The sequence below is a fragment of the Apodemus sylvaticus genome, chromosome 1 (genome assembly GCF_947179515.1).
Source record: "Apodemus sylvaticus chromosome 1, mApoSyl1.1, whole genome shotgun sequence".
Lineage (NCBI taxonomy): Eukaryota > Metazoa > Chordata > Mammalia > Rodentia > Muridae > Apodemus > Apodemus sylvaticus.
In genome coordinates this window covers 23869095-23886734 of record NC_067472.1, presented here as the reverse complement: position 1 = coordinate 23886734, position 17640 = coordinate 23869095, and the positions used below count along the sequence as shown (strand labels likewise).

General features: G+C 45.0%; 1 protein-coding gene across 5 annotated transcripts in view; it reads right to left on the bottom strand.

Annotated features, from left to right (window-relative positions):
• The window catches only part of Myof (myoferlin), a 152177-nt gene that overhangs the window by 36816 nt on the left and 97721 nt on the right, over positions 1–17640 (bottom strand). For all 5 annotated transcript variants that reach the window (XM_052186522.1, XM_052186543.1, XM_052186565.1 and 2 more), the window contains 11 exons: positions 13598–13712; positions 11455–11560; positions 10271–10416; positions 7960–8133; positions 7416–7524; positions 5792–5869; positions 4045–4226; positions 3793–3951; positions 3576–3674; positions 2503–2664; positions 280–445 (listed from right to left, as the gene is read on the bottom strand). In XM_052186522.1, the coding sequence (XP_052042482.1) occupies positions 280–445; positions 2503–2664; positions 3576–3674; positions 3793–3951; positions 4045–4226; positions 5792–5869; positions 7416–7524; positions 7960–8133; positions 10271–10416; positions 11455–11560; positions 13598–13712 (1496 nt within the window). The remainder of the gene's footprint in view (positions 1–279; positions 446–2502; positions 2665–3575; positions 3675–3792; positions 3952–4044; positions 4227–5791; positions 5870–7415; positions 7525–7959; positions 8134–10270; positions 10417–11454; positions 11561–13597; positions 13713–17640) is intronic.

Below are 17640 nucleotides of genomic sequence, written 5' to 3'. Positions count from 1 at the left end.
AGGCAGCATTACCTCAAAGGACATCCTGTGTTTATGCCAGAGTAAGGCATGCCAAAGGGTGGCCTCTTAAGCACTGGACTCTGACCCTCACAGTTCCTCAAGAGTCCAGGCTGATGGCACCACTGACTATCAGTATTTCCCTGGAAGAATGACCTCGTACACTGTAAGTCAGCCCTTACTTTTTCTGTAGCATCTAGAATATGGTTTGTAAAGATTCAATCAGACCACGCATAAAGAAAAGCTAAAAAATGTAACATATAGCCTTGCCTACAGACATACCTTTTAGTTGCGGTACAATATCCTCTTTTCCCGCATACGGGTCACATCGAAAGCGGTCCAGGTGGTCAATGGTGCATTGGCCGACCACAGGCTTCCGCCCAAACTGCCTGTGATCAATGACCTTGATCACCAGTGGAGGCATGTACAATTCTTCCTTCGGCAAGAACTAGGGATCACAAAAACAGATGTAATTTCTCTTTTCCACATCTGACAGGAACAGCTTTGCCAGGGACTAGCTTTCCCAAGGGACTAGCCCAGATTCTTTTTGCCCATTAAATACAGTCCAGGGGGACCTTCCTTAGGTATTTCAATGACTGAGGTGCTTGGTAATTGGCTCAGAGGGTACAGAATCCTCTTTCAGCCTGGCTCTGGAAGATCAAATCCTACCTCTGCTGTCACGGAGTGCATGGCCTTAGGGAACTTTTCTAACCCTGTGTGCCTGGTCACTTCATTATTAATAGTAGAATTGTGGAATCCACATGTGAAATGCTTAGACTGTTCTTGGCATAATGTGGAATGAGATTTTTACCACTGAGCCCATCTCCCTCCTACAGTCTTCTTCCTGAGAAGGAATTTCAAGGGACAAGACCATTTTGGCCCCTTGATCTCCCCAACATTTAGACCAATTGATGACATTCAATGAATTCAATAGCTGCCTGCTGGAGGCTGGATGCCCCATCCCTGTTGCTGATGTGAGAACAGCACATCAATTTCAAGGATCCTTCTTCAAAAGCAAGTAGGAAAGTTCATGGAGCAGGTAGAACTTTGGTCATCTACTAGCCGGGGCTTAAGTGGAATTTAGGAATGGCGGAGCCATAAATGAACCTTCAAGGGAAATAGCAAGCTGGAATTCCTTCGGTGCTGGAAGCTCACAGCCAAGGGGATGCCCATTTTGCCTTCAGTGCTCCTGGGATGTGGGGGCTTTGAAGACACTGCCCTGAACATGGGCTAGCCTGGAAGCTTGGCTGAGGTTTGGATTAATCAATGTCTGTCGCTGGCCTTGCACTGGAATAGAAAGAGGATGAGTATCCTCTATTGCCTCCTCTCACATCTGTTGACCAAAACTAGATTCTAGACTAGAAGTGGGAAGGGGAGGCGGGGGAGAGTGGATGAGGATGGGCAGGTTTTTAGTGGTGACTAATTAGGGATTCTGCTTCTACATGTCCATATGACTGTCGTCCATCTGCAGAATCACAGAGTGGAAGGACCCCAGTCCAAGCTCCAGCAACTCACTTGATGTGTCCTTCTGTACACATTACTTAACCTTCTCATTTCTTCCATAGCAAAGGAAGGAGTTGTAGCTGAAGTTGTAGCACTGAGCTAGAGCTGTAGATGAAACTCGACCATGACCCCCAAGCACAGAAGGGTGCGCACCTGCTCTGAGAACAGGCAAGCCATTTCTCCTCGCTAGGCCTCAACTGCCTCAGATGCAAAATGAGAGGTTAAACATTGGCCCCAATGTTCAAGGGTAGTGTGTTGGGGATACGAAGGAAAATGAGCTATGGAAAGGAATTGGACAGTTTTAGTCTTCCATCTTTGTATGTCCTTATTGTAATCTTTTATATAGCAATGCAAAGATGAACTTTTTAATTTATAAGAGTTAAATAAGGATTGCTGGGTGGTGGGGGTGCATGCCTTTAATCCTAGCACTCGCTAAGCAGAGGCAGGCAGATCTCTAAATTTAAGGCTAGCCTGGTCTACAGAATGAGTTCCAGGACCTCCAGGGATAACTAAGAAAGTTAAGAATTTAATATTTTTCAAAATGGACAAGTTGAATGGTTTCCACTTGCTCTAGTTATAACAGGTGGAGCTGTGAGAGTCCCACCTGACGCCTCACAATTCTGATAACAGGAGGTAAACTTCAAAGGGTCAAAGAAGGTTCCATGGCATGGACTCAGTCATAGACTACTAGAGCCATGCCCCATCGCCCGCACTGAAGTCACCACAACTGTCCTTTCCCTAGACATCCAGATCCTAGCAGGAAGGTTCTGGTCCCTGTGCAGTTGCACTGTCAACAATCTCACCTTGAGGGGTTCACTAAGGGCCTATAACAGTGACCAAAGAGAAGCAAGCACTGCTCATAGATACTTCCCTGTCCCTGGGGCTGTTTGTAGCTTTCTCTAAGGAGGGAGAAGTCTCTGACACGTTTACTGTAAGGCTGGGTTTTTCCACCCTTACACGTGGTTTTCCCACGTGGGCTCGTGCACAGTCTAGATACTGTACCACTTTCATGAAGAGAACAGAACTTGGGAAGTTGGGTGTCTTCTTGAGGCTTTTGATCACCACCGATTCTACTCTCTCTCCTCCACACTCCACCACGAGACTGGGTGATGTGATGGAAGCCATCTGGTAGTTTTTCATATTTCTTAAGCCCCAAGCTAGGATCTGGGGAAACAAGTTAAAGAGAAGGGAAATAAACCTGACACATTACACACACACACACACACACACATACACACACACATGAACACAAACACATGTACACATTTGTACACACACATGCATACACACATATATGGAAAGATCCAATCACAATCACGTTACACAGTGCACAGTACAGTCTTTAGTATGGAGCGATGCACATTCGTCTAAAATACCAGTGCGTATTATCTTCAGGTGCCCGTGGACACACAGAGAAAGTGGTTCTGGCCCTTCCCTTTTGTCAGATAGCTAAAGACAAAGTAGCACAGCTGTCAGTGCTGATGAGTCAGTCAGCACCTCTAGATCTCATCTGCGAACAGGACTCATGTGATCTACAGTGGGGCAATTTGGAGGACCAAGTGTAAACCTCTTGCCTGGTAAGTGACCTTCAAACATTCCAAACTGGAGCGGCTGTTTGAAGCTCCCTGGGTCTGTTTTCAGGAACGCCCAGCAAGACAGAGGATAACAATGCTTCCTTATCAGCATCCCGTCTATCTAGCCACAAGGTTATCACCACCAGCCAGTGTCTGCCCTAATTATCTCCCATGTCTCCAATGTCCAGATGCTTCCCTCCCCCACCCCCTACCCCTGCCTCCTTTGCAGACCTTCTCCTTATTCACACAGCACTTTTCCTTGGGTTATCTTTTTTTCCTCTGGCGAAATTCCCCCCAAAAGAAATCTCAGAAATCTGCTTCTTGTTGCTTTGTTAAGATTTCCATTTTCTATGACTATTTCTATGGGGGGGGGGAGCAGATTTTATAGGAAGTTAGAAACAGCAAGAAAGCACTCAGCACGAAGCATGCCCTACATTAATGGCCCTTGCTCTTAGCCACACCCTTTGGTTTGGTCAAGTAGAACTCGGAGAGAACACTTACCTCAATGGCAGTGAGCTGAACCACAGGTCTGATCCCCTGAGGGACCATGTACAAGTTTGGTGCTCTCTGAGAGGGGAGGATGGGAAGGTTGGAGCCATCCTGTGAAGCAAACGCAGGCTGTCAGCACTTCCTGTTCATTAAGGCAAAGAGTGCCCGGAATGACTGAGGCGCTCTAAGCAGCTCCTCAAGGAATCCATGAGCAAGAACAATGCGATACCTTGTTCCTCAGAATCAGCTCTGCCGTGACAAGGACGTCCCCACAGGCCTTGTCTCCATTCATAACGGGATGCCAGAGAAGCTTTGGTGTGATGTCTGTTTCTGAGTTCAGTTTTACCAGTGGAGAGCAAATGCTTCGACCTAAAAATTCATCTTTGCCCTAGAGAAGGAGACCACACTCACATTCCTGATCAGACAGCTCTGTACACTACTGTCATGTCCCCAAGTCACCTTAAACTTCCAGATTACCTACCACTTGGTCGTTGTCAAAGAGTTCTATTATAACTTTGGGTGGGTTCTGGAGAACTGTTTGGGGCTCCCCAAAGATTTCAACCTCATCAAATATAATGGTTTGGTCCCAGGTGGGATTTAGGGTAGAGTGGATGATCTCAGTGGTTTTGCTTCGATGGAGGAAGGAGACATGAGCGTACGGATCTAGGGACAGAAAAAAAATATTAACAGTAGAGTCTCGGAGAAGTCGGATTCCTACGACAGCTCGTTTCAACCAAAGAGTTTTCTTTTGGACATAGTGGTCCTGTGTTCTCACCACCCCTTGAAGACAAGGAGTTCAGAAAGTGGGACACCACAGAGGACGGCATCCTGGTGAGAAACGCCTAACGGGAGGCCCTGACGTGTGCAAAGGATCGCCTCTCTGGAGCGCACTTCTCCTCCGCAAGGTTCATTCACAAACTTTCACAAACATCATCTAGAATGCAATCTTTGCAACCAGGCAACACATCTGACGTGCTGTGCCCCCATGATCTCGGGAAAAAAAAAGATTCAATCTTCCTAAGCTTTGGCTTCTCCCTCTTTGCCATGAAAGTAATATCTGTTTTCCTATTGGGTAGAAAATGGGATGACGTGAAGATGGGGTGCTGCCTAGAACAGGGCCTATTGTCAGTGTCACCAACAAACACCAGTTATTTTTATGTTTTTGTTTCTGTTTTGATAAAGGTTATTCTATGCTTTTGCTTCTACTGTTATCTATACAGAATGTTTATTTTTGAGTGCCAGGTTTCAAGAATATAGTGGTAAGTAAATCAGAAAGGCTTAGTTGCTCTGAGGATTTACAGCTTGCAACATGATAACAGTAGTTTTTTTGTTTTTGTTTTTGTTTCCCCCCCCCCCACCCCCCACTGATAAATCTTGAATCCAACTGGGAGAAACATGGTTAGAGCTTTATGTGTAAAACCTCAGTGAAGACTTTTTTCTAAGAATTCTGATTGGATCTACAGTGAGAGAGTGCCCCCTGGTGGATACTATTTGAAAATGTCCTCAAAAACATTTTGAAGTTTTGTTCTACAGAATAGGATAATCTTGATCTAATTTTTAGATCTAGACAATATGGCCTAATATTATTAGCAAAGGAAATAATTCACAAAGACTTGGGTAAGAGGAATGCTTGGGACATGGATAAGAACGGACACTGTGCATGATATTGTCGGATAAGTGCTTTAAGAGCTGTTTCCACAGAAGAACCAGGGAAGTGTTACTGACTTGCAGGTCTCACAGTGGAATGTCCCTAAATAGTCCAGTATAGCCTCTATTCTATTCACACCAACAGAGCATAGCCAGAAACACATGTGAACTACCAATGTGAGGACCAGAGTTGAAGCCTCAGAGTTACATAGTGCTAGAAAGGTAGCCAGGGGAGGGGTGGGGGGAGGGTGGGGGGAGGCAGCAGAGGAGGCAAAAAGCCTCCACATGCACACAAAGGGAGGCCAGAAGCTGCTCTTCAGGGCACTTTGTCACTCAACCAGTGATGATTAGTGTTTTAGGGCCGTGTGTATCCTGGCTATCTCTAGCACCTAGCAACAGTTCTTAAAGCAGTTGGTAATTCCTCAAGTAATGGCTAGGTGGTTTTCTTCAAGCATACCAAAGTGTCTCTATATGGAAAGGGTTTTATTGTAAGAAATGAAAACAAAACAAGATAACAGTTGGTGTGCGGTAGATTCAAGCTAGCCTGTTGTGTTAGAGAGTATTAGGGATTTCCCCTTCACCTGAAAAGCTGTCTTTGTCCAAAGCCATGAGGTTCCTGGCTTGATAAATGTAACAGCGCAGGTGGTAGATGTAGACTCCTGAAGGGAAGGTGATGAGAAACAGGAAACTGTTAATTGGATTTTTCTCAGCTCTTTGGGGATGATGCATGTTGCAGACACACCGGCCAATCGGCCCATTTCCCCATGGCAGAGAGCACACATGATCCCCACACCGTGCTCTCATATAAAAGGACAACAGTTCCCTCATCCATGGCTTTGTTCTCCTGTTTCAGTTGCTTGTAATCAGTCTCAGGTCACAAACATCAAACAGCACATGATGCACAAGTTTCATATTGTAAGCACTACAGTGTGACCAGTCTCCAAGCACCCAGCTGCCCCTCACTCGGGACGTGGATCATGTGTTTGTCCGGTGTATCCATCACTGCCTGCCTGCGAGTCACTCAGTAGTTCCTTCTCGCAGTTCACAAGCTGACTGATGTAAATAGCACTGCAGTGCTTGTGTTAAGTAACTCTGATTTATTTTAATAAAGGCCAAATGGTACTGGCCACTTTATTGTAGTGAATCTTAATACCTTCAATATTTATCATTAGCTGCCATGCTTTATTTGTTACTGTGCCTAAAATATAAATTAAGCTTCAACACATGCATGCATGCCTGTCTGTCTGTCTGTTAGATAATTTAAAAGTGGGCTTGGCAGGGAGTCATAAAGTAGATTTTATACAGATAGGAGGCAGATGAGTGTAATGGGGGTGTACTTTAACTACTATATTCCAACTGTGGTGCTTGCACACCTATAATCCCAGCATGCAAGAAGTCAGGGCAGCCTGAATTACACATAAACTCTGCCTCCAAAGAGAAAATGAAACCAAATAAATAACTGCTAGAACAACCCTGACGCCAGCCTGGCGATCAGAGGAACGTTAGTCCCATTGTGGCCTTCCTGGGTTTAGTGCACAGCTGTTCATCACAGATTTTCGGATGAGCCTGATCTCTAGCAGTCACTGAGCGAGATCTCAGTGCTATGTGAGATTTATATCTGGGATAGTTATCTGCTCAGACTTTCTCTGACTTTTAAAATGTCCAAACTCTTCTTACTAATGCATACACTGACGTACACTGTATCACATGTACGTACACAGAACATATATGCATGTATACACGGACACACAGATACATAGATACACTCTATTTGAGGGGTAATAAAGTATTGTGACTGACTTAATGAATTTCAGAACTGTGAATGCTTGAATATCTAGTACATTTTAAGTCCTATGTAAACATATGCCACTATTAATAACATTTTGAAATTCTTGAAGGCTGACATTGAGATCAGATCTTCCTTAAAATTTTAACCCTTTGCCCATAGTTAAAATAATAATTTATCATTTTCTAGCCACAATGAGTATATTATAAATAGAAATTAAGACCAGTAATTTGGTCATTCTTCATCCCAAATATGATATAGTTTTTTTAAAATGCATTTTATGAATCCTCTTCATGAAGTGAGGAAATAGGAAGTTACCTTCGTCTAGGTAGATGTATTATATAACATTTGAAGATTTGAAGAGTTTTCTAGAGATAAAAGTGACAGACGCAGAGTTCACAGCTATGCTTAAAACTTACTGTCAAAATTACAGGAAACAATGGGCGTGTTTGCTCCAAACACAGTGGTGGCGCTGTGCTTCTGTTTCTCCAGGCTCTTCTCGTCTCCGTCCTCTGTGGTGTCTGCCCCCTAAAGCAGGAGGAAGTCTTTGTCATTGTTGCCATTAGCATCATCATCATCATCACCATCATCATCATCACCATCATCATCATCACCACCAACATCATCACCAATCACCATCATATCATCTTCGTAATCAACCAAGCCATCTGTTCCTGCAAAATTACTAGATGCTTCCTGAAACCAGGCCCCTGGCAGATATACTAGAAAAATGCTGGGAGAAAGAGATGTGTCTGCACTGCTGTTCTGAGGACCTCTCTCGTGTGGTTTCTTCCTAAGATGGGAGTCACTGGACACTCAGGCTGTATACCTTTCCCCCAACTTCTTTGCAGCTGTGAAGGCACTGGGGTTCCGGAGCCTCTCTGGGCTTGGCTGTGCTTTCTACCTAACTCACACACTTCCTTTACACCACTATCAATCACACTTCAGCTTCTGGTTACTTACAAGGGCACCTTCAAGTTTAAAGATGGCAGCCGCGCCGTGTGTCTCAGAAGGAGCCATTTTTCTTCTCCAGCGCCTGCGTCGAAAGGTGTCAGAACTGCGCTGTTTCCAGTGGAATTTCCAGCCGATTAGTGAAGCATATTCCCAGCCCTCCCGATCTTCAAGTTCTTCCATGGCCTAAAATAGAAGTACAACGTTTAATGATGCATAATAATCCTCCTCATATTGATAAAGTAGACCACTTGGTCAATAGACAAATATGTAGTCCCAAAAAATTCACTCTCTGTCAAGTTCTTGGTGAGGAGCCAGGGATACAGCAAAGACACTAGAGGGGATCTCTGACTTGGCAGAACTGAGGGACTGCAGAAATACAGAGAGGCACCAAGCAACTGCTGTGACCATTCAGACACAGGTGTGACTGAGAGTGGGTTCTTTGTTAGATTGCTTTTGAGAACACATGATTGTGACATTTTTTGGAAAGAATTACCATCTGCATTTTACATATGGGTAAAATGATAACATCTTCTAAGATTTAAATGTTCTGCTTATGCTGAATACCTGCTGTTATTAGCAATGATGTGATAGCTCAGAGTATATTGTTTCTGTGATAGCTAATCACTGAGTACAGTACTTTTAAGTTAAATATGATTTCTATGCGCATGCTCTGTTTTACGACAGAGATTGTCCTCGAGGCTGAGGTATAACTGGACAAAAAGGTAGTGTGGCTTTTGCCTTCATGTATTTGACATTTGACTGGCCAAAAATTTATCTAAGTGTCTTACAAGTTAACCAGATGGAATAAATGGAAAATAATACCGACGACTATTGATTAATCTAGAAACAAGAGCTTTGTGTAGGTTGCTATTCATGTATGGTCTTTAGTTTTTCCCACTTCAAATAAACATAAAGTACACATTTCATGTGATCTTCTATCTTCCTTTGTGATAGTCTGGATAGTGATGATGACATATTTTGTGTGACTGAGAATGAAGCAGGCTAGAAAATATGGTTGAAGTCCTGGCCAGGCTCATGGGTGGAACTGGGGTTTCCGACTGGTGGCCCTGCGTTCTTCTAGAGTCATGTTGGTGCTCATGTATAAAGAGAAAGGAAAGCAAGTCTAGAAAGTCTCATCCAATCAGGATGAGACAATGCAGTGTTTAAGATTCATTGATTCTACCACACCTGTCCTAGTAACATGATATGGGGGACACCAAAATGATGTCGCTCTATTTTTTCTCTCTGGAAGCTAACTGCTAAGTAAAATTTCATAGCTCTAATAAGAATTGAGCCTTTAGAGCAATAGGAAGAGTTCCTGTTGAGAATCAGTCTAACCTGGGTTCCAAGGTCATCTCTGTTACTTCCTGGAGATAGGACCTAAGGCAAATCTATTTCATGCCTATGAACTTCATCTGTGGAATGGACAGCACTCAGACCTTACAGCTCATGCATGATGTGTGTGTGTGCCAAGTGTTCTACATGATGTATAACATGTATTGTTTATTGTTGATTCCATATAATTATCCCACTTAATTTATTATGCAGTTTAAAGCCTTGTACGCTTTAAATGAAATAAGGCTATGGATGGTTTTATGTCAACTACATACAAGTTAGAGTCATTTGGGAAAAGAGAACCTCAAATGAAATAATGTCTCTACCAGGTTGGCCTATGGGCAAGTCTGGAGGGTGTTTTCTTAATGAAATGGTTGGTGTGGGAGGGCCCAGCTTACTGTGGGTGGTACCAACTCTGGGCAGGTGGTACTGGGCTGTAAGAAAGCAGGCTGAGCAAGTCACAGGGAGCAAGTTAGCCAGCAGCACTCCTTCATGGCCTCCGCACCAGCTCCTGCATCCAGGCTCCTGCCTTGAGTTCCTGTCTGGACATCCTTCATGATGGACTGTGATCAGGACGAGTGAGCTCACGCATTAACCCTTCCTGCCCAGGCTGTTTCTGGTCATAGTTCTAAGTCTTGCTCCCAGGGATTGAATTCTGCATCTTGTTCCAGGTTCTGAGGTAACAGCACCTCTGTCCTACTCTGCCAGCACAATCTTTTTCTATCTAGAAGTCTCATCCTCCAGACTGCCTCGGCATCTTCTGGAGGGCTGGTGGGAACACAGAGTGCTGCTGTGTTCTCATCCCCAGGGTTGCTCAGTATAGGAATAAATGAGGGCTTTATAATATTCCCAGGTACATGTCCAGAACCCAGGATCAGATCCTTGATTTGTAAATGGCTCTGCAGCAAACAGCCCTGTTGCCGGAACTCTGCTCAGTGTGGCAGGCAAAGCACCGGGTCCAGCTCTCTTCTCCCGTCCCTCTTACCCTTGCGGTACTAGAAGCCGTCTGTGTCAAATCTTTCTTGCGTTTTCGGACCAGTCTCCGCCGCCTGTGAGTGTGATACATCTTCTCTGCTGCGACCCAGGATTTGGGCTTATTATCAGGAGGAATGGTGATTCCATACTCCCAGCCTGCAACAGAGTTTGAGACTAGTTACCCAAAAGAGATACATCTGTGTGATCATCAAAAAATAACTTTCTAGGAAAGAACATAGCTCCTCTCTCTGCTCACAGATGTTCTCTGTTATTGTGACTGTCACAGGGTTGAGCATCCCAATCTGAAAACACAAAGTATGCCATGCTGAAATTTTTGGGATGCCATAATGCCACAAATGTGTGTGTGTGTGTGTGTGTTTGTGTGTGTCCAAATAGTCCAAAATCTGAACATTTCTCAATTTCTCAAACCAAAATCCACTTATGGGCCCCAGTATCTTGCCTCACCTTTCTGCCCCTTAGGGCTCTGTGACTACCAGGTAAGCACTCTGCCATTCACCTACATCCCTAGCCCTTTAATAGTTTCTAAACACACTTGTGTTCTGACAGGACAAGTTAAAAGACACACAACTGTGTGGTTGATACATAGTTATCACTCAATAAATGCCGTTCTGTATAGCATAATCCCAACCAATTCAATATCGGTTTGGACAGTGATGTATCAATCCTGCTCTGCTCACGTATTATCACATCTTAGAGGAACAAATCAATGTTACTTTTCCTTTTGATAGTTCCAAATGGTAAGTTCATTTGACCTGATTATCTGTAGAGAAACTGTGAGCATTACTGTACCTAGAGGCAACCTCGATCACGCGATCACCAGTGGGATGACGTGCAAGACATTTTGCCACTCTCCTACCTGAGATCTAGGGCCTCTAAGGTTGATTATTTCAGTAGTTCAGAAGAGAAACCCAAGCTCTGTATCTCTATTCCTACTGGGGATTTCTAAGTACCCCAAAGCCCAGCTGGCTGGCCCTGGCACCTCCATTTTCCACTCCTGACTTCTCCTCGCCCAGCATCTGTCCATCTCTTTGTTTGAGTCAGGCACACTTTTGAGGAGGTACGGATTACATCACATGACCTAGGTGGAGCCAGGGCCCTTCCTCCCAAGGAAGCTTTGCTCTGGTTGACTGAGGCCTTTCTGCAGACTCACTCAGGCAAGCAGACGTATGTTACCTTTTTCATCCACTGCTCGGTTTATGTCATAGATCCATGCTTCATCTTCCCACTCCCAACCTGGAGGGCAAGTCATCTCATTGGGTGATGCTGCCTTATCTCCATTCTAAGGGACAGACCGACAGAGAGACAGACAGACTCAAGCGAGATCCAAAGGTGAGGAAAGTTTCCTGATACTTACTTAAGAATCTGTGTGTCTTTGTAGATACATCCTTGAGATCAATTAATGCTACATTAAAATCATATGTCTCCAGTATCTTCTGCTTTTACTACTAGAGAATAGTATTAAATTGAACCATGTGAAATTCTTGTTTTTGTAAGCCAAAATGGGCAAACATTATCAATTTCATATGGTCTCATTTAATACTATTAGATGGTGCCATTTACCTTTATGAGAATCTATTCAGAAAAAGCAAGCAAACAAACAAATAAGCCAAACCAAACCAAAACGGAGACCAGGTCAAGCATTAAGATACATGTGTTCAAGTTCAGAAAGTGCTACGGGAGGCTGATCATGTGAGGTTGAGCAAAGATTCCACTAAATGTTGACTTGGGTTTACATGAAAACTCAAAAGAGTTATGATAACAAAATAAGTTCCTATGTAAAAGCCATAAAGGTGGCTGTACACATGGGAAATGCCCACGTCTCTGCAAAGCGATCTGGTAAGATCATCACGACGCCTTTATGCATTTAGAACCTGACACACAGTTGTAAGGATATTTTTCCGGACACCAGCTTTCACTGATTGTGTAAAAATGGTTGTTTAAAGATATTCATTAGCCGGGCAGTGGTGGCACACGCCTGTAATCCCAGCACTCTGGGAGGCAGAGGCAGGCAGATTTCTGAGTTCGAGACCAGCCTGGTCTACAGCGTGAGCTCCAGGACAGCCAGGACTATACAGAGAAACCCTGTCTTGAAAAAAGCAAATCCAAAAAAAAAAAAAAAAAGATATTCATTGTCACATCTTTTATAAACACTGAAGATAAACCAAAACAAACAAAAATTAACCCCAAACTTCCAAACCCTAAATGTCTACAAGATAAACAAATAAATGACAACGGGGACCTATGACCAAGCTCATAACTGTATTTCCCGTTATCAAAAGATGGCCTGCAGCCGGTAAGATGGCTCAGTTAATAATTACTTCATAAGCCCAGCATGTATGTAAAAACCAGGCGTGAAATTACACATGTGTAACGTAGCGCTGGGGAGGAGGAGATAACTAGATTCCCAGGAGCTTGTTGGCCAGACAGCCCAGCTCAGCCAGCGGGGCCCAGCCTCACTGAAAACCCTGTCTCAAAAAAACGAGGTGAGGAGTTGTGGAAGAAGACGCTGTAGGTCGACCTTGTCTCTTCATGCATGTGAACACACCTGCATGTGTGGCCCTACACACGTCTACAGGAACATGTACACACACAGGTGCTCAAATATATAATTATGGGAAAAAGCGCCTTGTAGAGATGTATGCATGCACAGTACACGTCTGCTTGGAAGAGGAAACAATACGCATGCGCATGAGCAGAACCGGCAACCGTGGTTATGCTGTGGAGGGTGCTGTGAACGGGGAGAGGTAGTTATGTGTCATTTTCCTAAACGCTGTTTGGATTTATTTTTAAAGTTTTTTTTAATGTGCTGAAAATTTTTATTTTTATTCGTGGGAAGCCGGTGCATAAGAGTTTTGCACGGGAAGATATTGGATCCCATGCAGCTGCGGTACAGGTGTTTGCAAGCGCCAGCATGGGTGCTGGAAACTGAACTTGAAGAGCATCGGGTACTCTTAACGGCTGAGCCATCCCTTCAGCTCCATTAAAAACTCTCTGTGTGTGTGTGTGTGTATGTATGTGTGTTGTTTCTTTAACGTGAGCATTTCATTTGTCATGATTTTAAAAACTACTTAGATGATAAATTTTTACCTAAAAATCATACGCAAGTCAAACCTTACCACATAGCACTGTCTAGTCAGAGGCCTAGTTTTTACTGGACATAAGTAGTGACCATGCACTTGCGTGGCTTCAGTTGTAAATGGAAGATTATTTGGAACAGGGGCTGTAGTGGAAGAGAGGATGGAGCATGTCCCATGATGTACAGCGACGGGACGGGGTGGGGGGAGCTCGGGGTCCATGTTGAGAGCAAATGGCTCACCGCATCGGTGTAGGTGTCCTCCGCCTGCTTCCACTCGCCTCCTGGATAGCGATTCTCATTCTGGTAGACTTCATCAGTGAACTCTGTGTGACCTGCGTCAGCCTCAGTCAGGAGGCTGTGGGCAAGAGACGGGGCTCTGATTACCGAGGCGAACTGGAACCAGGACCAGCAACCCTAGCTATTTCACACTGTCAGGAGGCTCGGGCAGCCTGGAAGGACACCAGTTCCCTTCTTGCTTCAGCCCTTTCGTTTTTCCCATTCCAAGACTTTGAACTAAAAGCTTTTGACATTCGTTCGGCAAGAGGAGGGCTGTGGGGCCGTGAGACCTAAATTATAGAGGACTCTTCACATTGGCAAGGCTGCTCCTTCCTCGAAATTAGGATGGAGCCAGGAAAACCGTGCTGTGAGCCGCTTCCTACGGGGACCGAGAAAGTGTCTTCCACATTTCTCCTTTCAGTACAGGCTTTCCAGCATTTTCTCAGTCAAACCCTTGGCTGGGAGTTCAAAGAACAAGGAAATCCTCCTCTATGGCCTCTCTATTTTAAAAAATGGAGTGCAGGCAGGCTCGAGGCTGTGTGGAAACTTGTGCCCATGGATTCCTCGCTCGACAAGACCTGAACTGATGGCTCCTAAGTACCCAGCCAAGCCGGCTCATTTCAGACTCCAGGCCCTCTCGGGCCCTTAAGTCCTCTGAACTGACTCCCGCCTTGCCAGCTTTTGCTTGGATTTAGAACTGTTTCAAAAACCCACAGTTGGAGCACAGAGGCTCTAACCTCGTCTTAATTTTCCTGCCAGGGACCCTCAAATGAGGGTTCTTTTTCCTTTCCTTCCTACCCTCCCTGGAATCAAACACTGGAGGGGTATCAAAAAGCAAACGGCCCTGACCATTTGTATAAATTGAAATCATCCATCACTCCTCTGCACCCCAAAGGAGACTAAACGCTTTGGCGGCTGTCTCTGGCATCCCAGACTTGTGTTTTTCCAGTCACAATTCTCACTACCTTTCCCCTGCCCTCAGCTCCTTTTCTTCTGTCCAATCCAAGATGCGCCCCCCACTCCCCCACCCACGCACACCCCAATCCCCACAACTCCAAACAAAGCGGACAGTGCTACACCAGAAGCAAGGACGAGTGGGCACTGGGTCAGGCAGAAGAGCACGCTTATTTTATTCCCACTGTAAGGTCTGTGCGGTGACTCTAAAGACCAAGCTGTAAGCAGAGACCTTTACCATCCAGGCCCCCAAGCGTGCCATACAAGCTGGCCAGAAGAGGGAGCTCTGGGACGAGTGCTGCCAGCAACAGGTTTGTTGACTTTCTGAGCTTATTTACTTACTTGGCTGAGATTGACTAAGCAGAGGATGACTCCCTGATCTCTGAGTGCTGGGAATACCGGTGCAGGCCACGACACCTGGATTACTCAGGACTAGAGCTCAAACCTGGGGCTTTATGCCTTTCCGGCAAGCAGTCAACCTGCTGAACTTTGACCGCCCCCCCCCATTCCTGCTGGCAATATTCTGGGATCCCCCAGACCTCAGGAGAAGCATTTAGCTTTCTATTAGTCTATGTTTTATTTTGGAGAGTATTGAGACTCAAACCCAGGAGCTTGAACTCGTGAAGCAAGCAATGAACCAACGAGATATAATAGCTCCAGTACACATTTCTTTTTTTTTAAATAACTACTTTTGAGATATAACTCACACACCACATAGTTCACCTCTTTGACATGCGCTCCCTAACGTCTCTGAAGATGGGCGGGCGTGGCAGAGCGTCGGTTCATGTGCCCGGCCACCTGCAGGAATCTGTGCCTTTGGACAAGTTCTCAGCCTCCCTAGATCTCAGTTTCCTTGTTTGCAAAGTGAAGATGGTAGTATCTTGTTTGGAGGTAGTTCTCCACGAATTTATTGTGTCTGCACATGCTGCCCACTGAGCGCTGATGGCCTTTGTGATGAGTTAGCCTCTCCACAGTGCTATATGGGGAAGGGTCACAGAAGCTAGAGATCGTGTTTGCCTAGAGCAGGGGGCCAGCATGTTTCCATGCCTACTGTAAGAGAACTGGGCTCTGGATTCCAGGCTTCCCCTCCTCAGCAAAAGCCCAGTGCAGGTACAAATGTCCTCTGTCTCTCTTCATGTCACTCAGTGGGAGGAGGCTAGTGAACCAGAAAAAAAAAATGCTGATACTCAGCTATTTACTCTTGTTGTGGACAATTAAAGTCCTTTGCCTCTGAGTCAGGATTCCTGTGCCCTCTTGCCACGATCCAGGAAATGGTGGCCAATGCAGATATCCTTCAATTTTTTTTCTTCAAGTTATACTTTCTGGGTATAGTCCTAGCTGCCCTATAACTCGTTCTGTTGACTAGGCTGGCCTCGAACTCAAAGATCTGCTAACCTCTGTCTCCCAAGGCATGTGCTACCACTGCCCAGCTGCTTATCTTGGAGGACTGCAGTTAAGGATGATTAGATGCTATTCATCACACTGCCTAGTAGTGTCTGGGCCCAAGAAATTCCTTCTCCCAAAAGTCTAGCAGAGACAGACAAAAGCCAACATTCCTTCAGGGACTTGAGAAAACAGTCCCTACTTGCTAAAAAAGGAGTCATTGTCCTTTTATTTTTATTTTTTTTCCTGGCAAAAGGGACCTATGTCTCATCTATTAGCATATGTAGCAGATGAATTTAAAAATGAGATTTGGATATGCTGTGTCTAGGTGTGGTAGAGGAGAAGGTTTATTGTAGGTATGAGAGAGGGCATGAATAGAAGCTCCTGAATGATCCAGACTGAACCAGGCTCTGAGAGGAAGGGGCTGAGGGCAGAGTGAGAGAAGGGGAGGGGATAGGAGAGGAGCCTTGGATCAAGTGGCCAAACAACCAAGGGTCAAAAGGACCAGCATGGACAAAATGGCTGGAGTATATAGGAATCAGAGAAGCTGGGGGAAGGGAAGCCCAGCCTTGGGCTGGACAGCTTAGGGTAGTAGGGTATGGTAACCAGGATGACTCTGTAACAGGAAGATGCTGAGAACCCAGCAGCCAGCATCCCCTTTGGTATGTTAAATAGGCACCTCAGTTAGCTATTTGTTTGGGGTTTGAGATCTAATACAGAGCAAATTTGTAATGGCTGTATAGCCGTATCTAGATTGAGGTGTAGACAGAGTTGCACTGGGGATTAAATCTATATTCTTGTTACCACTGAGTTACAGACCCACTCATCTCCCTGACTGTTTTTTACTTTGTATTTTGAAACCAGGTCCTGCTAAGTTGCTGAGCTTGGCTTAGTCTGCTGTTCAGGCTGACTTTGAAAGTGCAGTCTTCCTACTTTAGTCCCTGGGCAGCTGGGGTTACAGACCTGCACCCTACATTTCCTTAAGTGCCTCTTTCTCTTGTCTTTTGGGACTGATGGTGTCTTCCAACTTCTCGTAAGTTTCTATGGTCTTAGTCCTACTCAGTGGGTAAAATGATATTAATAAGGATGTTGATGGGTTCAGTGGTAAAACCTCCAGCCAGCACGCAAGCCTGAGCTGGATCCCCAGAACCTGCTAAAAAGCTGTGGGGGTGCACAACAACAATCCCAGCATCCCTAAGGTGAGCTGGAAGGCAGACAGGAGAATCACCCAGAAGCTGTGCACCACCTAGTCCAGACACAGGAACAAAAACAGCAGAAACAAAAGACTGTGGCTCAACAAGGTGCAAGGTGAGATCTGACTCTTAAAAGATGTTTTTTGATGGTCACATGTGTGCAATGGTATGCATGCACCTGCTCTTACACATACACACACAAACACACACATACACACACATGCATGGCATGCATGCACCTGCACAAACACACACACAGGTACAGATATACACACATGCACTGACACACACACATATGTATGTGTGCTATGGCATGCATGCACCTACACAAACACACACAGGTACAAACACACATGCACAGACACATACACACACAGACAGACACACATGTGTGCTATTGTATGCATGTAACTATACAAACACACACATGCACATGTATAGACACACACATGTACAGACACATGCGTGCAGACACAC